The following is a 26,923-nucleotide window of genomic DNA, read 5'->3' as shown; positions in this document are numbered from 1 at the left end:
AGGCAGCATCAAAGGAGCAGGGGAATCGACGTTTCGGACATAAGCCCTTCTGAAGAAAGGCTTATGCCCAAAACGTCGATTCTCCTATTCCTTTGACGCTGCCTGACCTGCTGCGTTTTTCCAGCAACACATGTTTCAGCTCTGATCTCCAGCATCTGCAGTCCTCACTTTCTGCTTGTCGATGATTTCAGCCAGGACCTATTTCCATGACTGTTATCTATTCTCCACAGTCTCCAACATCATAGTTCTGCAACATTGAACAGCCTGTTTTGACCTTCCCAAAACCATTAATTCAGCCATATCCTGCCCCATTGGATTTTTCAATTTCCATCTTGTCTCTATTTCTCCCCACTTATCCAGTCTTTATTCATCTGTATCTCTGACTTGACGGATGTTCTCGTCATTTTAACAGTTTCCTGGAACTTTTATCCGATCCATCTCTACCTTTGTCTCAGGACAGTCGAAAAGCTCATCTCTTCTTCCTAGAATGGAGCTCCAACCAGTCTTTATCCAGCACTACCTTTCTCAACTTGGCTGTTTATATGTAGATTCATTTGTCTTAATTGTTCTCCATTTCTCTTTCAACTGCACTATGGTGCTCTTGCCCAAATTAGAAAATTGTACCAACTCAGCTTCCAATTTTCACCTTATTTTGCCTCAACATATTCCATCTCCATCTGATTTTTTCCTTTCCTTGACTTCTGTGTCTCCATTTCTAGGCAAAGTTAAAAATCACACAACACCAGGTTATAAATCCAACAGATTTATTTGGAAGCACTAGCTTTCGGAGCACTGTTCCTTCATCGGGTAGCTGATGAAGAAGCAGCGGTCCAAAAGCTAGTGCTTCCAAATAAACCTGTTGGACTATAACCTGGTGTTGTGATTGTTAACTTTGTCCACTCCAGTCCAACACTGGCTCCTCCACATCATGGCTTCTATTTAGAGTCATAGAGATATACAGCACGAAAACAGACCCTTCAGTCCAACTTATCCATGCCGACCAGATATCCCAACCCAATCTCGTCCCACCTGGCAGTACCCAGCCCATATCCTTCCAAACCCTTCCTATTCATGTACCCATCCAGATGCCTTTTAAACACTGCAATTGTATTAGCCTCCACCACTTCCTCTGGCAGCACATTCCATACATGTACCACCCTCTGCATGAAAAAGTTGCCCCTTAGACCTCTTTTATATCTTTCCCCTCTTTATCCTATCCATGCCCCTCAAAAAATGTTACAAACAACACTCACTCTAACCCCAATGATTCCCACAATTGACTTGTCCACATTTGAGAAAGCCCTGCTTGCAGTAGGGACTCTTCCATTCTTCTTGTTTCTTCTTCTCTGTTGCATCTGTTTAGATGTTAAACCTTGCACTTGAGTACTTCTGACCTGCATGCACTCCCCTCTCCGTGCATTATAATTGATGGGGCTGTCAACTGTTTCCATTCTAATTTATGCACCTGCTCTAAACTCTTCCTTTTGTTCTGGAACCATTAGAGATTTCCACTTGTCTTGACTTTTCGACCCTCTAGCTTCTGTGTTCTATTAATCATTCTCTGTCATTTTAGTCACCTTCAGCACAGTGCCACCATGAAAAATATCTTCCTCTTGCCTCACCTTTCACAATTCCAAAGGGACTGTTTCCCCCAATGACATCTTGGTTTATTCCACTTTCACCCATCTACCCTTCCTTTTTCCACAACACTTCTGCATGCAAGTGCAGGAGATGTAACACCTGAAATTCTACCTCCTCCACTCATTTTCCAAGTCCCAAACACTCCGTCAAAGTAAAATTTCTTTCCATGTAGTTTACTGTATTTACTGCCCTGAGGTGGTTTCCTTTACAGTAGGAAGACAAAAAGCAGACTGACTGACCGCTTTGTGGAACGCTTCCATTCAGTTCACAAATGTGACTGAGCTTCCAGTCACCTGTTAATTTTAACTCTCAGCCTTGCTTTCGTTCACCTGAACATGTAACATTCCAATAAAGTTCAAAGCAAACTCAATGAAGAGTGCTTTATCTTTTACCTGTGAACTGATGATTGTTGGATGTACTAGGGGTGATTTTGTTGACCTACGCAGAGTATATGGGCAGGATTTAGCCTGAAATTAGTCATTTCAGTGTTACTTTTCATGGGTTTTCTCATGCTATTGTCTGAACCTTGATTAATTTTCAATGTGGTATGCTACATTGCATGCCATCTGTCCTTTTCCCCCACAGTTGGGATAACCTGCACTTTCCGATGCCAATGGTATGTTTGAAGCCCAACCATGCACTGGCCAAGTTTTGGCAGTCCTGAGTTGCTCTTCACTGCGCACACAGTGGGAAAGCAAGCACAAATCAATGCTTTCAGGCCATACAGGTGGAATGATTGACAAAACATTACACACTCAAGTGCACAGTCTTACATCTATTGCTGTTAAGCACCAAGTCACACAGCTGACCCATCCTTTATTAAATATAATCTTACAACCCTGTCTAAGATAGTGCTGGTCGGGGTGGAATGCTCTTTGGAGGGTCAATGCAATCTTGTTGGGCTGAATGGCCTCTTTCTGCACTGTAGGGATTTGATGATTTAATTACATGTGGTACAAACATTCTAATTCAATATAAGGATACCATTAACTACAGAACATAGAACAGCAGCAAGTTTCAGCAAATAATACAATGTCACAAGTTTGATGGTCAATTTAAAATTTCAACCCTGTCAACATCTCTACCAATTTGCTGAAACTTTATTGCTGGAACAGCACAGCAGGTCAGGCAGCATCTAGGGAACAGAAGATTCGACGTTTCGGGCACATGCCCTTCTTCATTCCTGAAGAAGGGCATGTGCCCGAAACGTCGAATCTTCTGTTCCCTAGATGCTGCCTGACCTGCTGTGCTGTTCCAGCAATAAAGTTTCAGCTTTGATCTCCAGCGTCTGCAGACCTCACTTTCTCCTCGAAGATCTCTACCAATTTGGAAGGCAAAATTTATCTTGGGCACTAAAACCCAACAGGTGAAATCATTTTGTCTGGAAGGCAAGATTGATTGATGGTGAGCCTTTTGTGTTACTGTCCAAGTCAAAATTCATCTGATGGATGCTAGATAAATTCCAATGAATGCCTGCAGCAAAGTGTATGACCAGAGAAATCTGGACCTTTCACTGCTTTGACAACCCTGGTAGCTGGACTGGACTCTCCCAATAAGATTTCTACATATAATGTCAGTGTCATATTGATAGAATATGATAAGACAACAAACAACATTGACATTGCTACAAGCTATTCTTAAGGCATTTAACATGGTGTATTTCTACTAGCTTAAGAAAAAAATCAACTAAATATCTCACCTCTGTTTGAACCATGGCAGGCCGTTGTGTTCGTAATGTCTTCACTGTTTGAAACATGTCCACAACTCCCTCGTACCTCATCCGTTCCAGCACAATGCTCAGGGTAATGAAAACACCAGTTCGACCCACACCAGCGCTAGAAGAGAGGAGAACCTTTTATCAGATTTTTGTGTAGCTATGCATTTAAAAGCTTTGTTGAATTCATTTCTCGTGAACTAACTCTTTATGGTGCAGTTGTTCTTGACTGAGGAGGATAACTTGAGTTGTGAAATTATCTGACTTGCAGGACTCAGCTCAGTTGAAAGTACCTTGATTGGCATGATCTTTGCTCCACTGAGGGTGGGTGCCAGTGCAGGATACAGTTAGGTCCAGCATGCCCAGGAGCTGATTTCATGTGACTCAGTGTTCAGCAACATTCCTTGTAATTTTTTTTGTGTGTGGATCTCCAAGTTCAGTAAGTGTCAGCATGCTGATTGCTGTGTGTGGTGCAATGTCAGGGTGGCTGCATACACATAGCCATGCAGCTTAGAGGGAATATTGGTGCTAAGGTGTAAGGTGGGGCAGGTTAAAAAGAACTGCCTCAGATCTCTGGGGCTTCATTCCAGATGTTTGATTATAATTTTGACCTTATAGTCCTCACTGGCCTGTTGCATCCCCACCCATTTCCAATAGTTCCTCATAACCTCCATGCCAACATGTAGTTCTTCCTTGCTCAATCACCCACTATACACTTTGCACATAACCAATTAACCAAAGTAACAGTGCCATGTCTGAAACTATTTGAGAAAAACAAAATCTTGGGGAAAGAACTGGTGTTCCTACAGACTTACTAAACTATCAAACAGTTCACTTAAATGATCAATAACAGAAAATAAACATTGTTATATTGACAAAAAGAGAAAAAAAACTCACAAAGAGGTCAGTCAAGCAAAGTCTACAGTTCTTTCCAGTTGTGTAAGAAAGATTTCAACAGAGATATCAATTTGTCATGGAAATATGCTTGGTTGTAATTAATTTCATCATCATTATGAAAAGTACTGACTGCTTACCTGCAATGTACTGTGATAGGTCCATCCTGTCCAAACTGTTCCTTAGTCTTGTGTACTTGACCAATGAAATCAATGAATCCCTCTCCTGTTTTTGGCACTCCTTGCTCAGGCCAATCAGTGAACTGGAACTGCCGGATTGTTCGAGACTGACCATCCTACATTTAAAATTAAAAGTAAAGATTGGAAATCTTTTGGTGTCTAAATGACATTTTAATTGAATATTTTCTCTTACAATGGAGGAATAATGGAAAAAAAGCTCTAGAATTTCTCCCTCAAGAGGACACACATCAATGTAGAGAGTAAAGCTAAAACATTGCGAACCACAAGTGAATTTAATTACCACTTTCATTACTGATATACTTTCATGGTGCTGGAGATAAAGAGATAGGCACAGAAAGTGTTCAAGGACAAGAGGGAATCAGTTAAAACCATAACCCTCTACTACAATGTATTGTCAAATGCTTGCAAACCTATTTAAACAGATAATTTTAGGTCTCCTAAACTAATTTACAGAGGAGTAGCCAACTTTGTTAGATCAAAAAAATCTGAAAGTATAGAAAGAAGCAATTTGATCTATTAGGTCTATCTATGCTGGCTTATTGAAAGAGCTATCCAATTAATGCCACCACTTACATTTTTCCATTGTAGCCCAGCAAATATTTTTCTTTCAAAATGCATGGATGATACAGTAACTCTAGTAATAGGTAGATGTGCTGTCTTACAGATCATTAAAGTTACTGTTGCAAATCTAAAAATGCATTTTATCCTTATTTAGTTTTTATTTTTAATAGTCAAAAAAATGAAGCAAATAGGGAAAAGTAGAGTCCAATAAATAAGCTAATTTTTTAAGGCACTCAAACAGTAGCTTTTAGAAGGCACGTTTGGGAAATACAGAGACCACTAAGATGGGTGGTTGATAGTGAAGAGATACAGGATGATACCAATGGTTTGGTTGAGTGAGGGTGCAGGGGGGCAAGTGATAAATGGACATCACACCAGTGAAGTCTGAGGTAATACATCTGGATAAGGCAAATATCCAAATTACCGGGGACATGAGGAAAAACATTTTCACCCAGAGAGTGCCGAAGGTCTGGAATGCGCTACCCAACTTGGTTGTTGAGATAGAAAACCCTGGATGCTGCCTGACCTGCTGTGCTGTTCCAGCAATAAAGTTTCAACTTTGAAACCCTGGATGCTGCCTGACCTGCTGTGCTGTTCCAGCAATAAAGTTTCAACTTTGAAAGCCGCAATTTCCCCCCCGACGTGGTCGACGGTGCCCTCCACCGCATCTCCTCCACTTCCCGCTCCTCCGCCCTTGAGCCCCGCCCCTCCAACCGCCACCAGGACAGAACCCCACTGGTCCTCACCTACCACCCCACCAATCTCCATGTACAGCGCATCATCCGCCGTCACTTCCGCCACCTCCAAACAGACCCCAGCACCAAGGATATATTTCCCTCCCCTCCCCTATCAGCTTTCCGTAGAGACCACTCCCTCTGCGACTCCCTTGTCAGATCCACACCCCCCACCGACCCAACCTCCACTCCCGGCACCTTCCCTTGCAACCGCAGGAGGTGCAACACTTGCGCCCACACCTCCACCCTCACTTCTCTCCAAGGCCCCAAAGGAAACTTCCATATCCGCCACAGATTCACCAGCACCTCCACCCACATCATCTACTGCATCCGCTGCAGCCGGTGTGGCCTCCTCTATATTGGGGAAACAGGCCGCCTACTTGCGGAGCTGTGGCACCTCTGGGCCACCCGGACGAACCAACCCAACCAACCTGTAGCACAGCATTTCAACTCCCCCTCCCACTCCACCGAGGATATGCAGGTCATTGGACTCATCCAGCGCCAAACCACAACAACCCGACGGTCGGAGGAGGAGCGTCTTATCTTCCGACTGGGAACCCTCCAACCGCAGGGGATGAACTTGGACTTCACCAGTTTCTTCATCCCCCCTCCCCCCACCTTGTCTCAGCCGGATCCCTCCAGCCCGGCACCGCCTTCCTGACCTGCAGTCTTCTTCTTGACCTCTCCGCCTCCATCCTACTCCGACCTATCACCCTCACCTTGACCTCTTTCTACCTATCACATTTCCAACGCCCCTCCTCCAAGTCCCTCCTCCCTACCTTTTATCTTCTCCTGCTGAACACTCTCTGCTCATTCCTGAAGAAGGGCCTGGGCCCGAAACGTCGAATCTCCTGTTCCCTGGATGCTGCCTGACCTGCTGTGCTGTTCCAGCAATAAAGTTTCAACTGTTGAGATAGAAATCCTCAACTGATGTGCTAGTTTATTCAGCTGGCATAATAATTGGCATTGAATGGCTTCTTTCTCTGCTGTAGCTTTTCTATGGTTCTAACACAAACTTCAAGAAAACAAGTGGAATATCTAAGAGGCCATCATTTTGCTAAATGATAACACACTTATTTATACCACTTCAGCAGCACCACCTCTATGGCCTCATTGCTAGTTTCAAATGTAATACACGTTTCCATGGTCAAAGGATAAAGCTAAGCTATTTCAACAGAAAATGACATTTATGCCTTTTGTGAATGGTGTGCACACCACAAAACCGTGGCAATAACAATGCACATTTAAAATATTACATCAGCAAGACAGTATTGTGAACTACATAAACCTCTGTCTTTATATATTTATTTTGCAACCTGTGTTAGCAATAAAATATTCTGGTAATTGCGTGCAGTATATTAATTTTGTCAATTATGTAAGAAGGCAAAATACAAAATATTGATGATGCGGGAAATCTAAAAGAAACACCTGGACCTACTGAAAGTAGATAACAATAATAAAGGTGTTATCATTATCAAAACTCTTCAACATACAGTACAACTTGAAATTATTGATCTGACGTGCACATATCTTTGGTCACGATTCTTGATTTAAAAAGAGACAACTTGCAATTCTCTTCTAATTGTTGGAACGATTATGTGAATTCTCAGTGCAATAAAGGAGTCAAAAACAGATTTTTCTATTCATTGGATGTGGGCAATGCAATCAAGTCCAGCATCTATTGCGAAAATGGTAGTTTTGCGGTCACCACAACTGATAACTTGATTTTAACTGAATTCAAATCTGTCAACTTGAGTGGTGGGGCTTGAACTTCACACAGCAAAACAATGGTACACTGACATTTCAAAAATTCCCATTCATTCACTTAAGTGAACATAATAAGTGAACATTTAATCTAAAAAGCAAGAATATTACAACAACAAAGTTAGAAAGGGTGGATTGATTTCTTTCTGTTTCCTATTCTTCCATTGGCCATAACAATGTTTAAATTTGAAAAGGGAGCTGATAATTGCCAATTATATATTAGACTATATGAAGCTCAGTATCAGAACCAAAGTCATTCAGATTCCTCAAGTTGACAAATAAAAATCTAATTTATTGCAAAAAACCTTAGCTCAAGCAAGGATTCAGTATTTATTCAGAGATTTGTTTAAAATGTGCAATTATGTCCAATTATGCTTCTTGAAAAATAACAAACATACTCCTCCAGTTGTGGGGAAAAAAATAAGATGACACCCTGCAGTTTGATACGTACTCCGGCAAAGAAATGTTAAATTGAGAAAAACAGAATTATTACATTGCCCTAACTGTAACTCTGCAACCAAAATCACTTTCCACACAGGCTACTGGCACTGAGGTTCCTTTTTCTGGGGACAGTGATGTAGACAGACCTCTTCTTTGAGAGTTTGCAGTAGTGAGGTTTTCTGGTGCATTTTCAACTGACAAACTTTGATAAGGTTCCCCATGGTAGGCTCGTTCAGAAGGTCAGGAGGAATGGGATACAGGGAAATTTAGCTGTCTGGATACAGAATTGGCTGGCCAACAGAAGACAGTGAGTGGTACTAGAAGGAAAATATTCTGCCTGGAAGTCAGTGGTGAGTGGTGTTCCACAGGGTTCTGTTCTTGGGCCTCTACTCTTTCTAATTTTTATTAATGACTTGGATGAGGAGATTGAAGGATGGGTTAGCAAGTTTGCAGATGACACAAAGGTTGGAGGTGTCGTTGACAGTATAGAGGACTGTTGTAGGCTGCAGCGTGACATTGACAGGATGCAGAGATGGGCTGAGAGGTGGCAGATGGAGTTCAACCTGGATAAATGCGAAGTGATGTATTTTGGAAGGTCAAACTTGAAAGTTGAGTACAGGATTAAAGACAGGATTCTTGGCAGTGTGGAGGAACAGCGGGATCTTGGTGTACAGGTACATAGATCCCTTAAAATTGCCACCCAAGTGGACAGGGTTATTAAAAAGCATATGGTGTTTTGACTTTCATTAACAAGGGGATTGAGTTTAAGAGCCGTGAGATCTTGTTGCAGCTCTATAAAACTTTGGTTAGACCACACTTGGAATACTGTGTCCAGTTCTGGTCGCCCTATTATAGGAAAGATGTGGATGCTTTGGAGAGGGTTCAGAGGAGGTTTATCAGGATGCTGCCTGGAATGGAGGGCTTATCTTACGAAGAGAGGTTAACTGAGCTCAGACTTTTTCATTGAAAAAAAAAGGAAGAGAGGGGACCTAATTGAGGTGTACAAGACAATGAGAGGCAGTGATAGAGTTGATAGCCAGAGACTCTTTCTCAGGGCAGAAATTGTTAACACGAGGGGTCATAGTTTTAAGCTGTTTGGCGGAAAGTATAGAGGGGATGTCAGAGGCTGGTTCTATATGCAGAGAGTTGTATGAGCATGGAATGCATTGCCAGTAGAAGTTGTGGAAGCATGGTCATTGGGGATATTTAAGAGACTGCTGGACATGCATATGGTCACAGAAATTTGAGGGTTCGTACATTAGGTTTACCTGACATGAGGATCAATGGTTGGCACAACATGGTGGTCTGAAGGGCCTGTTCTGTGTTGTACTGTTCTATGTTCTATGTGGGGTCTCAAAGAAAAAGGAGGGCTGAGGTTTTGTTTTCTTGGGCATTTCCTCCCTGATTTTGTTCAAAGCCAATATAATTTTACACCCACAAACTGGATCATGGGACCACTCCACTAAAGCATTGCAAACACAGTAACAGCATCCCCTCTAATTTTTTTTGCAAGTGCGTCGAGGTCAGTTCCCAACAGCGACTTCTGGAACTGGATGTCAATGAGCATGCACATGGAGGGAATGTTGCTCAGCGACTCCAGTTAAATTAAGCTTGTGTTCTTCCCAAACACAATGATTTTTGATGCCACAGCCAGTCAGTGTCCTTTGCTTTAAAAAGAGTTATTTTAAAAAGTTTGAGATATATATAAATCTGGCTGATCATATTTTCAATTAATATTTTAGAAAATGCATCTTCATTATATTTCCACCCATTGGAGAAAGGAAAGCTTCCGAATACTAATAGTTTCTTTGCATCAACTTTGAAAATACAAGTTTTGATCATCATAAATCTTAAAAGTTGCTTAGCACACACTGTAAAGATAATTATTTTCATTTATACTCTTGCATATGTGTCTGCAAAGCCATAATAGCTTAATTTAACAAAGGCAGATGGGATTAGCAGAATTCAAATTTCTGGATGCATCACAGCTTGTCAAAGACCACAAGAAATTAGAGTTGAGAATGCAGCCCAGCCCATCATGGAAAACTGTCTACTTTTCCCACTGCCTCAGGAAAGCAGCCAACATAATCAAAGGCCCATCCAACCCTGATTATACTCTCTTCCACCCTCTTCAATCAGACAAAAGATATGAACTTTTAAAGGTATATACCAACAGATTTAAGAACAGCTTCCTTCACTCTATCTTCAGACTTAGGAATGGACCTCTCATATATTAGAGTTGATCATTCTCTGCACCTTCTCTCTAGCTCTAACATTATATTTTGTATTCTGTTCTATTACCCTGTTGTATTTAGATAAGGTATGATTTGTCTGGTTAGCATGCAAAACAATACTTTTTACTGTATCTCGGTTCATGTAACAATAGTAACAAATCAAGTCAAATCAAACATTTAATTTGTTTTGCAATGTTCTCAAATGAAATGAAACATCTCTCCACATCCCTCTCTTCAAATTGTGGGATTGTTTAAGCAAACTTAAACAGCTCTGCAGCTGAACCTGAGTTGAGGCAAGTCTCTTCTCATTACTACCTGTTCAGGAGCCATAGCAAAAGCTCAAGAGGATCCTCCCCTCTTAGTTTTTCAACTTAAATAGTTATTCCTATCTTCTCTCTCGCATCTCCTCTTAATCACATCTTTCTCTCCAGGTTATCGTTATCTCTCGAACGAATGATATTACAAATTAATACTTTAGACAAAACATATTTGTAACAGTGGATCACATTATTAGTATGTACACGAGAATAACATTAAGGAACATTGATATGACTCACATCTCACACTTACCCTGGCATCTGTTACTTTGAACTCCCGCAGAATATACTGTGGCATACTGTATTCAGCCATTGGATCGACTACAAAATATTGATACCGAGCAGAGCGCTCTGCTGGCCAGTACTGGTGGCACTTTTCCTGGTGAGAATAAAAGAATGAATCAGCAACACTGAGCATAATATATATAAAACCTCGAAACAGTAAAATAAAAGCAAAATATTGTGGATGCTGGAAGCCCTTGAGTTCTCCCCTTCTTTGGAGCAAGTACAAGAGTCATTAGGCTCTGTTAACTCTATCCACCGATATTGCCAAATCTGTTTTAAGGTTTTCAAGTACAGCAAAGAAACAGACTCATTGGTCCAACTCGTCTGTCTTGACCAGATATCCCAACCTAATCTACTCCCACCTGGCAGCATCCGGCCCATATGCCTCTAAACCCTTCCTATTCATATACCCATCCAGATGCCTTTTAAATGTTGCAATTGTACCAGCCTCAACCACTTCTTTTGGCAGCCCATTCCACACATGCACCACCCTCTGCATGAAAATTTGCCCCTTAGGTTTCTTTTATATCTCTTCCCTCTCACCATAAACCTATGCCCTCTAGTTCTGGACTCCACCACCCTAGGGAAAAGACTTTGTCTATTTATCCTATTCATGCCCCTCATGATTTTATAAACCTCTATAAGGTCACCCTTCAGCCTCTGACGCTCCAGGGAAAACAGCCCCAGCTTAACCAGTCTCTCCCAAGAGCTCAAATCCTCGAACCTTGGCAACATTCTTGTAAATCTTTTCTGAACCCTTTCAAGTTTCACAACATCCTTCTGATAGGAAGCATTTTCAGGTTTAATTTAATCTCTAAACAGGTGACACTACACACTTACATTTATTGCTTCAAAAGCTGGTTAAAATTTTACCTTTTGTATGAGAGGATCAGAGGAACACTGGTATCTATGTCCACCAGTCCCTTAAGCCATAAGGACAGGTGGAAAAATGGTTAAGGAGGCACATGGTATACTTGCCTTTATTATCTGAGGCATAGAGTTTAAGAGCAGGGAGGCTATGCTGGAACTGTATAAAATTTTGGTTAGGCGACAGTTATTGTACTGCGTGCAGTTCTGGAATCCACATTATAGGAGGGATGTGATAGCATTGGAGAAAGTGCAGAGGAGATTTAGCAGGATGTTTCCTGGGGTGAGGAATTTCCATTATGAAGAAATTAGATTACTTAGAAATTAGATTACTTACAGCGTGGAAACAGGCCTTTCGGCCCAGCAAGGATTGCATAAACTAGGGTTGCTTTCCTGAGAGCAGATGAGTTTGAAAGGGAACATGATGGAGATATAGAAGGTTATGAGGGGCATAGATAGAGTAGACAGGAAGAAACATTTTCCCTTGGAATCAATGGAGGGATCAATGACCAGGAGGAGTAGATTTAAGGTAAGGAGCTGTGGTTTGAGAGGAGATGTGAGGAAAAACCTTTTCACCCAGAGGGTGCTGGGAAGATGGAACTCACTGCTTGTAAGGTTGGTAGAGGCAGAAACCTTCATTTAAGCAGAATTTAGATCTGAACGTGCAATGCCAAGGCATACAAGGCTATGGACTAAGAGCTGAAAAATGGGATATTAGAACAATTAGGTAGTTGTTTTTGACCTGCACTAATATGATAGGCCAAAGGACTTTTCTCTGTGTTGTAGATCTCTATGACCACATTCTAGTCGAAAGAGGTGTTACAATTTGGTTATACACATTCAGTGTCAGATGGCTCTAAGTTTAATTTTATATTTTTGTTTTCTTTCTTTCTTCACCACCTCACTCATCTAAAAAATCATTGTCAAGTTCAATCCTGGGACCTGTACTACTATTTACATAATTACAAATGGAATATCTTAGCTAATAACCAGCAAATGACTTTCATTGTAAATAATTTCATTGTACAGTTGGGAGCACAAAGGCAAATTACTTACTCGACCCATCTCGCGCAATTTTGTGAGCATTACTACAATTGTGGAATTGTGCTCCCACAGCATACGCCAGAAATCTTCTGTGGTCTCTGCCAGTGGTCCCTGTGTGGCAATATAAGCTTTCTGCTGCCTGTTCATTGAGGAAACATATGTAGTTTTCAGAACACACATTTCTACATTCCTGTTATTATTTAAAAATTAGCAGAGACATGCACATTTCCGGTGAAATTAGTAACTTTACTGCAACAATATTTATTTAAATTCCCCATCCCTTGCCATTCCATCCTCCCAAAGCGCTCCCTTTTATGCCATGCTCAAACCATCCCTTTCATCATATCATCCTTCATTCCCAACCTTCTTCTTATGTGATCCCTTCCCCCTCATATTATCCCATTCCCCCATTTTGTTGTTCCCATGCTATCCCTTCCAACACAGTTTGCTCTGCATACTGCCCCTTTCCACTTCTTCTGGAATGCTTTGTATTTGATGAAATTCTTCCATAAAACTGTTGGTCTTCACCTGTTTGCATCATATCAGCTGTTATGTAATATTTGGGTGCTGAATGCACCCATGAATGCCCACCCAATAAACTCACCAACAGATTCACTCTTAAACTGAATAATCAAAAGGGTTTGAACAGGCAAAGCTGCATATTGTTAAGGTAGATGGATGAGTGAGGAATTTATTCCTTCCAGCATGTGGTATGACTTTGCCCACAGGACAGGGAATGTAATGGTCTGGTCATTACCTTGTAAAATAATCTAACTGAGACAAATAAAGCAATTAAAAGGAGACTTTCATGTTTAGCTCTTTATAATTGCAAAGATTTGCATACAATAATTTAAAAATTCAGATGTTTTCTGAAGATTTGTATTTATTTACAACATAATTTAAAGAATAAAGGTTGATATTTTCCCCAATCTAATCAAATAAAATTATCCAAACAGTTCAAAAGATTACAGTCAAGCAAGACCAAACCTTAATAATTCAAGATCGATACATCTGACACTGCAATTAATTTGGATTACTCGTTCTGCCAGTTAACATCAGTGATAAAAAGGAGAACTAGCTGACACGCATAATAAACCTAAGTCTTTAAACTGTAGTATGCAATGATTTCTAAACAGTGTCAAGGTGTGCCATTCGTATTTAGTTAAAATGACGTATACAATATTCAACCAAAATAAAACAAATCATTACAAAACTGCAGAAAACAGCCTAATACAAATGCCCAAAAAGAACTAGCTTCCAGTTCCTGGTCTCTTCATCAGTCGGTTACAGGGTGTCTGCTTCCACCAGACGTTCAGACAGTGACTTCAAGATCCCTACAACCCTCTGGGTAGGGGCTGGTTAGCTCAGTTGGCTGGAGGGCTGGTTTTTGATGCAGAGTGATGCCAATGGCATGGGATCAATTGACACATTGCAGAAGTTACTATGAAGGTCCCACCTTCTCAACCTCACCCCTCACTTATGGCATGTCGATACTCAGCCATCATTTGGCATTCCCTAGAAATTGAATGCAGTTGGAAAACTGCTTGAACATTCATGACTCACTGGGATAGCATGCTGGAAATCCAGCCTTACTATCTCTGCAGTTGTGACAAAAGGTAAAGATTTTAAAATAAGTACACAAAATTCCCCAATCTACCTGACCTTTAGAACCAGGTTGATAGAGAGCTCAGGCCAAGTACTTACCAAGAATTACTATTTTTTGCAAGTAAATATACCCTAACTACTGCTAAACTGTTATAAAACACCAGCATATAACACCACTAATTAAAACTCTAATCCCCCAAGTCCCTCCTTACAAGCACATGCATGAAAGACAAACAAACAAAAAGGGAAAAATTGGCACGGATAGAGGAAAACTGGATGAGTTCGGTGGTGGCTTCTATTTACAAGTTGCTGAGAACCTTATGATTCTTATATTGGCCAGAATGTTGCATTTTAGTTGTCCATCTTTGGCTGGTTCCATTGGTTTGCAAGAGACACAAGATGGCTGGTTCACTTATAGAAGGGTCCCTGACTTATCAATTAAAAGTCACAGCTTACAACAAATATTGAAGGAAAGATGAACTGGTTTTCTTCAAGTTTAAAATGGTGTAGACTGCAAACAACAGAGACAATCTCTGTACTGATGGAGATGAAAATACTTCTCATTATCCTGTTCCCACCCCAAGCTGTTCAGTCACCTGAGCACCAATTACATGATTGTTGGCAAGCAAATGGATTCTGCAATTGATGTGGTCACTAGTTCATAGACTAATCAACCGATTGTTGCCACCCAGCTGCATCTGTTACATAGCCTGTAATGAATGCAATAGAGAGTGAAATGGTTAAGGTAGGTTTGGGTTGGGAAGGGGTTGGAGTGCCAACAGGCATTACCTTTCAGATATAAACCATTTGTTACTCAGCCAGTGTGGTACCTTCACCAAACTGGTGTACATGCTATGACCAAAATCATAGTGGATCAGAAAATAGGGATGTTGAAGGTCCAGTTTCACAGCTTGAAGTGGCCAGGGATACCTTTCAAGCATAGTCCTGGCACAGTGTGCTATACCACCTTGGTGTGGTGTGATCTGATGATCAGAGCAAGCAACAAGGCAATGTGAAAGGTACTAGGAACTGGAAGATGCGAACAGTCTCCTGAGGGAAAGGGTGAGGACATTCAAGTGGAAGGACCTCTTTGTGTAGAAGACAGAGTTCAACTGCATTGGGTGCTACAAGGCACACAGGACCTGAGTGACATACCATTCTTGTAGATGAAAGCTGAGTACAGAGGACCATCAATGAATGTCAAGATCAAGAATGCCAGTATTTGGTTTGAGTGATGTTTGGTAACTGCAGTCTGTTTACAGTTCGTTTGTGTGCCTTTTTGCTGTCTATCAATAAAAGCTCTTACTTGGATTTGTCTGAATGCTTGCCTGATCATATCATTTCGGTCAATGACAAGATCCATGTGACCAATGGTACTGGGGAAGCAGTGGGAGATACTCAGACCTGATCTACAGACTTAAGGTTTTCAGGAACAGGTAAAGTGTGCTGTTTGGTGGTTAAACAGTGACCATGGCAAGACAATAGGGATACATGGTCGAGGGGCTCTCAGCCATGCCACCATGTGTTCTGGGCAGCTTAGCTTTTGTCCAATGTGCCATTACACTGCCAATGAGGGCCAATGTCAGATTGTTAATGTTGATCTGCGTGAACAGCAGCCTGTCAAAGTTGGCGTGTCTGCAAGGAATGTTGGTCTTTGGGCAGGGATCTGCTGAGTGGCGAATTGTTCCAGGAATGGTATGTGATAAGATGTGTACAGGACAGGACCTGAGGAATATCATAGGGGTTGGAGAGATAATTAATGAGGTATGTCAGTAAAATACTGTGTGAAATATTGCTGGGTTTCTCAGTGAAATCCTCTCAAATCACTCTTCTTAACCACATTTAGCCAAAAAATAAAAGGTTCAGCCCTTTGTTTCTGATCAATAACTGCAGTGTTCAAAACTGTTTGTTGACCCAATGAAAATGAAGCACCTATCAAGCAAATTGTGCACAACCTCACAAAACACTGAATACAAATCCAAACGCCAAAGTTCTAAACAAGTTCCGGTAAATCTCAAAGCAAATATACTTGCTATATTGCTGGATTGAAGATAATGACCCCAATCTATAAATTATCTTGACTGTATGCTCCTGTGGATTTTTTGTGAGGTATTTCAAATGCAGCTTTGACTGAAGTGCCCAGTATTGTGTCCCTCAGAAAACTCCACTAGATGGCAGTAGATGAGGGACAAATAGGTTTTCTATCTCTTTTATAGCACTAGCTGCTGCATAATAATTTTAACTGTCCACTTGAAATGTTTGTGAATGGATACATGGGTATGGGTTAAGTGTTGGTGTATAGTGTAGGTGATGTAGGGGTTTGGGTAAGTTGAATAGGGAGTAAGTGGACGATACAGGTAAGTGGACGGGGTTGGTTTTTATGGTGGGTATGTGGATAAGGGGCAGTTGAGCGAGTGGGGCGTGAGTAGGGAATGAGATGGTGAGGTGGGTAGAGGATATATTTAAGACTTAACTGTTGTGAGTAAGGTGTGGTGAGTAAATTGATGGAGACAATTAGTGAGTGAGGTGAATAGCTGGGTGAGGTGTTTAAGAAAATGGATAGTCAGGTTGGAGGGAGTGACTGGGTCATTGGGGTTGTTATTTGGGTCAGGTTGAGAGAACTATTGGGTGGCTGGAAGGTAGTCATATTAGGTTGTTAGGATAGGTTTGCTTTGAGGGTTGGATCAGTTTGGGGGAAGGGGATAATAGAGTTGATGAATGTGGGATGGAGGGGGATGTGGTCAAATTGGGTGGTTTGTGGGGGTGCATGTAGCTGTTCAGAAATTAGAGTAGGCTATTTTTATTAGGGGATCTTGTGGTGCAGTGGGAATGTCTGGGGGCTAGTACCAAAATTGGGACAGCTGTCTCAAGCAACAGCCTGACATAGTCATACTCATGGCAGCATGGTGGTTTACAGTCGAGAGGGAGTTGCCCTGGGAGTCCTCAACATTGACTCTGGACCCTATGAAGTCTCGTGGATTCAGGTTAAACATGGGCAAGGAAACCTTCTACTGATTATCACAAACCATCCTCCCTCAGCTGATGAATCAGTACTTCTCCATATTAAACTAACACTCACAGGAAGCACTGAGGATGGCAAAGGAACAAAAGGTACCCTGGGTGAGAGATTTCAATGTTCACCACCAAGAGTGACTTGGCAGCAGCACCACTGATCGGCTGGTTGGATTCTAAAGGACAGAACTGCTAGACTGGGCCTGCAGCAGGTGGTGAGAGAACCAATAGGTTCCAATATGGAAAACTATGCTTGACCTAATTTTTACCAATCTGCCAGCTGCAGATGCATTTGTCTATGACAGTATCAGTAAGAGTCTTCGTGGAGATGCTGTCCTACCTTCACATTGAGCATAATCTCCATCGTGTTCTGCGACTCTTATCACTGTGCTAAATGGGACAGACTTCGAACAGATCTAGCAGCTCAAGACTGGGTATCCGTGAGTTGCTGTGGGCCATCAACAGCAGGAGAATTGTACTCCAGCACAATCTGTAACCTCATGGCCCAGCATATCCCCCACTCAACCATTACCATCAAGCCAGGGGATCAAGACTGGTTCACTGGTGAGTGCAGGAGGGCATGCCAGGAGCAGCAGGCATTCCTGAAGATGAGATGTCAACCTTGTGAAGCCACCAAATAGGACTACTTGCATGCCAAACAGCTTAAGCATCAAGTGACAGACAGAGCTAAGCGATCCTACAACCAATGGATCAGATCTAAGTTCTGCAGTCCTGCCACATCTAGTCGTGAATGGTGGTGGATAATTAAACAACTCATTGGAGGAGGCTCCACAAATATTCTCATCCTCAACGCTGGAAGAGCCCAGCACAGTGCAAAAGATAAAGCTGAAGCTTTCACAGCAATCTTCAGCCAGAAGTGCCGAGTGCATGATTAGATTAGATTAGATTAGATTACATTACAGTCCATCTCGGCCTTCTTCAGTGGTTCCCACAATTACAGACACAAATCTTCAGCCAATTTGATTCACTACTTGTGACATCAAGAAATGTTTAGAACCACTGGATACTGCAAAGATTACAGGCCTTGACAACATTCCAGCAACAATAGTGAAGACTTGTGCACCAGACTTTGCTGTTCCTTTGCAAAGCTGTTCCAGTATACCTACAACACTTGTATTGACCTGACAATGTGGAACATTTCCCAAGTATGTCCTGTACATAAAAAGCAGGTCAAATGCAACCCAGCCAATTACCATACCATCAGCCTACTCTTGCTTATCAGGAAAGTAATGGAAGGTGTCATCAACAGTGACATCAAGCAACACTTGTTCAGCAATAACCTGTTAAGTATTGCCCAATTTGGATTCCACCAGGGCCACTCAGCTCCTGACCCTAGTGCAGCCTTAGTCCAAACATGGACAGAAGAGCTGAATTCCCGAGGTGAGGAGAGAGTAACAGGCCTTGACATCAAGACTGCATTCGACCAAGTGCGGCATTAAGGAGCCCTACAAAATTGGAATCAATGGATATCAGCAGGCAAACTCTCTGGTGGTTGGAGTCATACCTGACACATGGGAAGATAGTTGCAGTTGTTGGAGGTTAGTCATCTGAGCTGCAGGATATCTCTGCAGGAGTTCCTCAGGGTAGTGTCCTCAGGCCCAACCATCAGATGCTTTATCAATGACCTTCCCTCCCACATAAGGTTACAAGTGGGGATGTGAACCGATGATTGCACAATATTTAGTACCATTCGTGATTCCTCAGATATCGAAGCAGTCCATGTTCAAATGCAACAAGATCTGGACAATGTACAGGCTTGGGTTGACTAGTGGCAAGTAACATTCACACCACACAAATGTCAGGCTATGACCTTTACCAATGAGAGACAAGCTAACCACTACCTTTTGGCATTCTAAGGTGTTACCATCACTGAATCCCCCACCATCAACATCCTGGGGGGTTATCATTAACCCAGAAACTCAACTGGACTCACCACATAAACACAGTGACTACAAGACCAGGTCAGCGGCTAGGAATACTGTGGCAAGTAACTTATCTCCTGATTCCTCAAAGCCTGTCCACCATCTACAAGGCACAAGTCAGGAGTGTAATGGAATACTCTCCACGCCTGAATGAGTGCAGTCCTAACAACACTCAAGAAGCTTGACACCATCCAGGACAAAGCAGCTCACTTGATTGGCATTACATCTGCAAGCATCCACTCCCTTCACTACCAACACTTAGTAGCAGCAGTGTGTACTATCTACAAGATGCACTGCAGAAATTAACCAAAGATTCTCAGACAGCACCTTCCAAACTCATGACCACTTTCATCTAGAAGGACAAGGGCAGCAGATATATGGGAACACTAACACCTTCAAGTTCCCCTCCAAGCCACTTACCATCTTGACTTGGAAATATATCACCGTGCTTTCACTGTTGCTAGATTAAAATCCTGCAATTCCCTCCCTAATGGCATTGTGGGTCAACCCACAGCAGGTGGACTGCAATGGTTTGAGAAGGCAGCTCATCACCACCTACTCGAGGGGCAACAAGGGATTGGCAATAAATGCTAGCCAGCCAGCGACACCCACTTCCCACAAAGTAATATTGAAGTAAAACAAAATTACACATTTCCCCACTAGATGGAGGCAGTGCTCTATGATAGATATACCTATCTGACTAGAGTCACCCTTGGCAGTAATTCCTCTTCCTGATAACAGTGCATAATTAATGTGTTCCACATACTTCAAATGATTGTAACCTGATTTTAGGTAAGTTTTTGTAATAATGTAAATCATTAAGGTGTTGTAATATTCCTGATTTTCACCAAAAATATAATTAAGTCTCAGATATCATCCAGGTTACACAATTATTAAAATTTGTATTAAACAAATTAATTTAGTGTTTGAGGACTGAAATTGCACAACTTTAATAAATAATTCAATAGGCGTTGACTAGAATTTAAGGAGTTTAGTTTGGGAAAAACTATATTGCTGCAGTGTTAAATTACAAAAACAGATACAAATGAAAGTGTCAAGCAGTGCAAGCATTCAGTACAGATCTCTGTTGTCAAGTTTTCTTTTATCAATCTCCATGGCATTAAATAGTCCTTGGATGAATGTTTCCTTTCATGTACTCTCATGCATGTCTCAGTGGTGCTGAAAACACACAGTTATTGTCTGTAGGCAAGACCTAGAATCATAGCATAGTTATATCACATGAGGAGCTTATTTGGTCTGCCACGTGTATGCTTGCTGACTGCAAGAACATGTAGCCAGTGTCATTTCCCTTTTCTCTGTAACTCGACAAATGTCTCCTCTTCAAATAATAATTCAGATCCCCTTTGAAAGCCATGATTATATATCTGCCTCCACTTTGCACTCAGGTAGTGCATTCACATCCTAATCACTCATTGCATACAAATGCTTTCCCTTGTGTCACCACTGCTTTGTTACCACTCATTACAAGAAGACAATGGTCTTGTGGTATTATCATTGGATTGCTAATCCAGAGACCCAGGTAATGTTCAGGGGACCTGGGTTCAAATCTTGCCATGGTGGGTTGTGGAATTTGGAATTAAGAGTGATTGTTGGGAAAAAAAACATCTGCTTCAATAATGCCCTTCCAGGAAGAAACTGCTATCCTTACCTGGCCTAGTCTACATGTGACTCTCGACCACACAGCAGTGTGGTTACTCTTAACTGCAATTAGGGATGGGCAATAAATGGTAGCCCAGCCAGTGATGCCCTCATCCTATGAATGAATTTAAATTTTAAATAAGTGTCCTTGGGTTCTTGATCCCTTTATCAATGAGACAGTTTCTCCCATTCTACACCTTAAGATTTTGAATGCTTGTAACAACTTTTCTCAACCTCTTCTCCCAGCTAACTATGTAACCCTCATCCTTGGAACCATTGGGTCCATCTTCTCTAATACTTTCACAGCCTACCTTAAAAATGGTGCCCAGAGAACTGAATGCAAAACTCCAGCTGAGGCCAAACTGTTCAGTACAGGCTTGTCATTGCTTCGTTGCATTTATATGGCACAGTTGATAAAGCTCAGGATCTTGCTTTATTAACTGTGCTCTCAATCAGTTTCCTCACTGCAATAATTTATACACATATACATACAGATTTCTCTGTTCTTGCACTCCCTTTAGAATTGTACCTTTTATTTTGTATTGCCTCTTGTTTTTCCTGCTAAAACAAATTCATTTGAATGCATTTCTATGCATCTGAATTTCATCTGTCACTTGTCCAACAATTCTAACAAACTCTCTCTGCCCTTTTGAAGTTTAATACCATCCTCCTCACAGCTGAACCAAACAAGCTGATTAAAATATCTAACAGTTATCAGGCTGTTGCAGCACAGTGGTAGTGTTCATGCCGCTGGGCCAGATCATCTAGATGTAAGTCCCATCTACCTAGGCCATGTGTCGTAGCATGTCCAGACATGTTGATTGAAATGACTAACAGACTATTAAAAGGGGACTGTTGCACACAGCAGTCCCATACAATAGATAGTTTCTAAGTTTCAAGGGCCTGTAACCATGGCTGAATGGATAAGGCAATGAACTGGAGACTGGTGTTCCTCAATACAACTTCAAGTTCTGTCGACTGTCCTTTTGTGAGATCTGTGATGCAGTGATAGTCTCTACCTTTGAATATGAAGGCCTGGTTTAAGTCCCACCTGATCCAGAGATGTATCATCACACATCTGAACAGATTGATTAAAAGAAAAGAACTAAATCTCCCCCATTTGGGTGTTGGTTTCTGGACAGGGAGAGAATTAGAAAGGGAAAGGTACAAATGATGATAGTACTTAACTACAGATTTACAATAAACCCTTGTAAATCTCCAAGAATCTTTCGCTGCCCAATTCAACACGCGGATACGAGTTTATGGAAGAGCATCAATGCCAATACATTACAAATAAGAAGTAAAAGTGAATTGTTATAATGCTCTGTGCTTTAAGTGTGTTGAGTCAATGCTATTCTATTTGCAAAGAAGCAGAATACAGCTGACAGTATAGTAGTTTTGCATTATGCATTCTTTTTCTAATCTTTAAACTGAGTCACATCCATTAAAGATCTTTGCTTTATTTGACTTGTATGTGCATATCTTTAAAGATAAGACTTGAAAGAAATCTTCAGCATCCCCAGTTCTTATCTTTCAGAAGATAAAGTTTATTTGTATGTCTAGAAACTTCAGCACAGATTTATACCCATATTGATACCTAAACAACAGTGAAGAAAGATCGCACTGATGAAAGTGGCAACTTTCAGAACAGACAATAAACAAAGACCCTATTTGCTTTCTCAGGTGAACACAGAGGTTCTTTTAGTGTTATTCAAAGAGTAAGGGAGATCTCTCAACGTCCTGGCCAAGTTTGATAAACTGATCATTCATTTCATTGATATTAGTGGGACGTGCCACAACTGCAATTCTTTACACAACTGGCTACAGTTAAAAAGTGATTCTTTGGCTGCAAAAGACTTTTAAGCCAAGCTTTAAAAATGCACCACATTTATTTCTAAGAGGAACGACATATTGAAGGTTACAGATGTTACTGAAAAGCTGGTATGGAGTAAATAAGAAAATGGCAAGCTTTCCAAGTGGAAAATTGTAGTACCTGTACCCATCGATGAAGCTGGCATTGATATAATCAGAGCCCTCAACTCCTCGGATTGGCTGCAGGCAAACTCGGGTGGACTCATATGGCATGATGTTTACTAGCCGGTTCTTAAACTTGTTACAAGGGAGATTGGCACTGATGAATCGTGAGGTATGTGCTTTTGAGTTTGCCAAGCGCTGCAAATAAATATTAAAATAGGTTAGCCCCAAAATGTAAGATGGGTTTGCATGGAACAGCAGAAAGACAGGCCACTTGGGCCAGTAGTGTTTGAGTGCTCAAGCTCCATATCTGTCACAAAAGCATTCCTCAATATGCAGAAGACAGGAAGAAAATATTCTTATGACACATCTGTGAAAACAAATTACAGGCCATTACACAGATAATTATAGAATTTTACAGCAGAATCGCTACAGGAGAAAATCAAAATTATCTGGAATTAGCCTATGCACCGAGATAACCAAGTCTCAACCTGCTGTCCAGGAACAGTAATAGGAATTGGATGTGTGTGATTATGCATTTATAAGTTTGTACACATGCATGCATACAAGAATAATAAGAATGAGATCAACAGTCATGACAATTTGTTAAAGTAGGCTACCACCACCTACTGTCCAAACTGATACATGAAGAATGGTTACTTGGGTGAAGCACCCACAGGATATCAGAACCTCCATTTGAGTCACTGACACTCGAGAAGATGTTGGGAAAGTGAGGCTGGAATGTGCTGGAGGAAAGGATGGGAAAAATCAGAAGAAAAAAATGAGTTGTTCAGATAAACTTAAAAGTAATCAATGATTAACTGAAACTTAAAATGGAAATACAGCATTCTATTGGTGGCTTGAATTCTAACAAAAAGATTAAAACAAAGAAATTTCATGTTCTCACATTGTACTGAGTGCAGTTGAAGGTTAATTAACTAGAATGACGATTGTTCTTGCTTTTTGTCGTGTTGCGTGCAAAGGTATGCAATTTCCAATGGCATTTTTGACAATCTAATTATTTCAATGAGCATATAGACAAAACAACTTCTCTCTTTTAGCCAACATAATACCTAGATGTTCCAATTATTACATCAACTTTAGTTGAACATAAATATGAAACCATGTGCCACACCCTGGTTGCTCATCTGAGGTAGCAACATACATGTCAACTTGTAAAACCTGACCAACACCTTCAAAAGGAGCTGACAAGTCAAAAGCAGACTTAACACTGATCTAATCACACCCAAAATCTGCATGTTTGTTTGGCAGGTAAGCATCAACATGGGTTGCCACCTTAATCTGAAAACATTGTACACCATTTGGGTTTTCATTAATTAATGGTCTCTTCAGCCATTAATCAAGAGGCTGGTTGTGAATAAAAATAGCCATTTAACATTACCATAGTTATTACATAATATTTGCAGTTTAGAAACAGACTACATGGCTCAGCAGATCTACTCTGGTATTTATGATACAAATAGTCTCCTACTTCATTGAATAAACCTTGAGTATATTGTTTTCCACGCTCTTCTTAATTTTCAATCTAGATTTAATATTTATCTGCATTTTTCTCATCCATGCTCACTATCTGAATGACTCCATGTTTTTTTAAAAATTAATGTGTCAGATGTGGGCATCGCTGACTATGCCAGCATTTATTGCCTATGCCTGGTTAGAAGATGTGGTGATCTGCCCTCCTGAATTGCTGCAGTGGGTTGACCTACAATGCCATGAGGGACGAAATTCCAGAATTTTGACCCAGTGACAGTGAACGAATGGTCATATCTTTCCAAGTCAGGATGGTGAGTGGTTTGGAAGGGAACTTGAAGATGTTGGTGTTCCCATGATCTGCTGCCCTTATCCTTTTAGGTGGAAGTGGTCATGAGTTTGGAAGGTGCTGTTTGAGGATTTTTGTTGAATTTCTGCAGTGCGCCTTGTAGAAAGTACACACTGCTGCTATCGACCGTTAGTGGTGGAGGGAGTGGATGTTTGTGGATGTAGTGCCAAACAAGCAGGCTGCTTTGTCCTGGTTGGTGTCAAGATTCTTGAGGGTTGTCGGAGTTTCACTTATCCATTCAAGTAGACAGTATTCCATCACATTCCTGACTTGTGCCTTGTAGAAAGGTTTTAGGGATTCAGGAAGTGAGTTACTTCCTGCAGAGTTCCTAGCTCTGACCTGGTCTTGTAGCCACTGTGTTTATGTGGTGAGTCCAGTTGAGTTTCTGGCCAATGATAGCTCCCATAGTGGTGGATTCAATGATGGTCATAGTCTGGCATTTGTGTGGCGCTCATGTTGCTTGCCAAGCTTGGATATTATCCGGTTCTTTGAACCTGGACTGCTTCAGTGTTTGAGCAATAAGATTAGATTAGATTAGATTAGATTACCTACAGTGTGGAAACAGGCCCTTCGGCCCAACAAGTCCACACCGAACCGCCGAAGCGTAACCCACCCAGACCCATTCTCCTACATTTACCACTTACCTAACACTACGGGCAATTTAGCGTGGCCAATTCACCTAACCTGCACATTTTTGGATTGTGGGAGGAAACCGGAGCACCCGGAGGAAACCCACGCAGTCACGGGGAGAATGTGCAAACTCCACACAGTCAGTCGCCTGAGGCGGGAATTGAACCCGGGTCTCTGGCGCTGTGAGGCTGCAGTGCTAACCACTGTGCCACCGTGCCGCCCACCATAAGTGTTGAAGATTGTGCTATCATTGGTGAACATCCCCACTGCTGACCTTATGATGGATGGTAGGTCATTGATGAAGCATCTTAAGATGGTGACAATTTCTACATTCTAACTAAACTCAGGGTAAAGAAGTTTGTCCTCAATCTCAATTGGATCTATTAGTAACTGTTTCATATTTATGCCCTTCGTCTGGTTTTGTCCACAAATGGAAACATTCTAGCATCACATACAGCATGGAAACAAACCCTTTGGTCCAACTTGTCCATGCTGACTACAATCCCAAACTAGCCCCATTTATCTGCATTTGCTCCAAATCTTACCTATTCATGTACAAATGTCTTTTAAATGTCGTAAATTTATCTGCATCTAACACTTCTTCTGACAGTTCATTCCACACAAGAACCACTCTCTGCCTAAAAAAAGCTACCTCTCATATCCTTTTTCCTTTCTCTTCTCATCTTAAAAATATGCCCTCTAATTTTGAACTCCCCAACTCTCGGGAATAGACCATTGCTATTCATCTTATCTGTGCCAATCATAATTTTATGAACGTCGATAAGGCCACCTCTCAACCTCCTATGCTCGTGAGAATAACTCCCAGCCTTTCCAGCCTATTTTTATAACTCAAATCTTCCATTAGATGGCGTCTAACTTGATGTGTTTGTTGATAGAGTTCCAGTTAGAATGCCATACTTCTAGGAATTCTCGTGCGTGTCTTTGTTTGGCTTGTCCTAGGATGGATGTATTGTCCCAGTCAAAGTGGTGTCATTCCTCATCCGTATGTGAGGATACTCGTGAGAGAGGGTCATATCTTTTTGTGGCTAGTTGGTGTTCATGTATCATGGTGGCTAGTTTTCTGCCTGTTTGTCCAATGTAGTGTTTGTTACAGTCTTTGCACGGTATTTTGTAAATAATGTTAGTTTTGCTCATTGTCTGGATTTTGTCATTTACAAAATACCGTGCAAGGACTGTAACAAACACTACATTGGACAAACAGGCAGAAACCTAGCCACCAGGATACATGAACTCCAACTAGCCACAAAAAGACATGACCCTCTCCCACTAGTATCCTCACATACGGATGAGGTAGGACACCACTTTGACTGGGACAATACATCCATCCTAGGACCAGCCAAATAAAGACACGCATGAGAATTCCTAGAAGCAAGGCATTCTAACTGGAACTCTATCAACAAACACATCGAGTTAGACCCCATCTACCATCCCTGAGAAAAGGAACAGGAAGTGACTTCACCACAGGAAATGACATCACCTACCCAAAGAAACCCAAACATATAAATATAAAGCAGGAATCTTCAGCATTGCTTCGCATGAGGTC

The 26,923-nt window shown here is 41.4% G+C and overlaps 1 protein-coding gene across 17 annotated transcripts in view; it reads right to left on the bottom strand.

Annotated features, from left to right (window-relative positions):
* The window catches only part of LOC122554240 (receptor-type tyrosine-protein phosphatase F-like), a 469,298-nt gene that overhangs the window by 5,091 nt on the left and 437,284 nt on the right, over positions 1 to 26,923 (bottom strand). For all 17 annotated transcript variants that reach the window (XM_087990512.1, XM_087990511.1, XM_087990513.1 and 14 more), the window contains 5 exons: positions 22,909 to 23,087; positions 12,709 to 12,835; positions 10,754 to 10,879; positions 4,390 to 4,544; positions 3,341 to 3,476 (listed from right to left, as the gene is read on the bottom strand). In XM_087990512.1, the coding sequence (XP_087846638.1) occupies positions 3,341 to 3,476; positions 4,390 to 4,544; positions 10,754 to 10,879; positions 12,709 to 12,835; positions 22,909 to 23,087 (723 nt within the window). The remainder of the gene's footprint in view (positions 1 to 3,340; positions 3,477 to 4,389; positions 4,545 to 10,753; positions 10,880 to 12,708; positions 12,836 to 22,908; positions 23,088 to 26,923) is intronic.

This window comes from Chiloscyllium plagiosum, unplaced genomic scaffold (genome assembly GCF_037043375.1).
Source record: "Chiloscyllium plagiosum isolate Xiang-an unplaced genomic scaffold, Cpla_swu_hap1 HiC_scaffold_9, whole genome shotgun sequence".
Lineage (NCBI taxonomy): Eukaryota > Metazoa > Chordata > Chondrichthyes > Orectolobiformes > Hemiscylliidae > Chiloscyllium > Chiloscyllium plagiosum.
The sequence above is the reverse complement of the archived record's forward strand: the minus strand, read 5'-3'. Positions and strand labels throughout refer to the sequence as shown.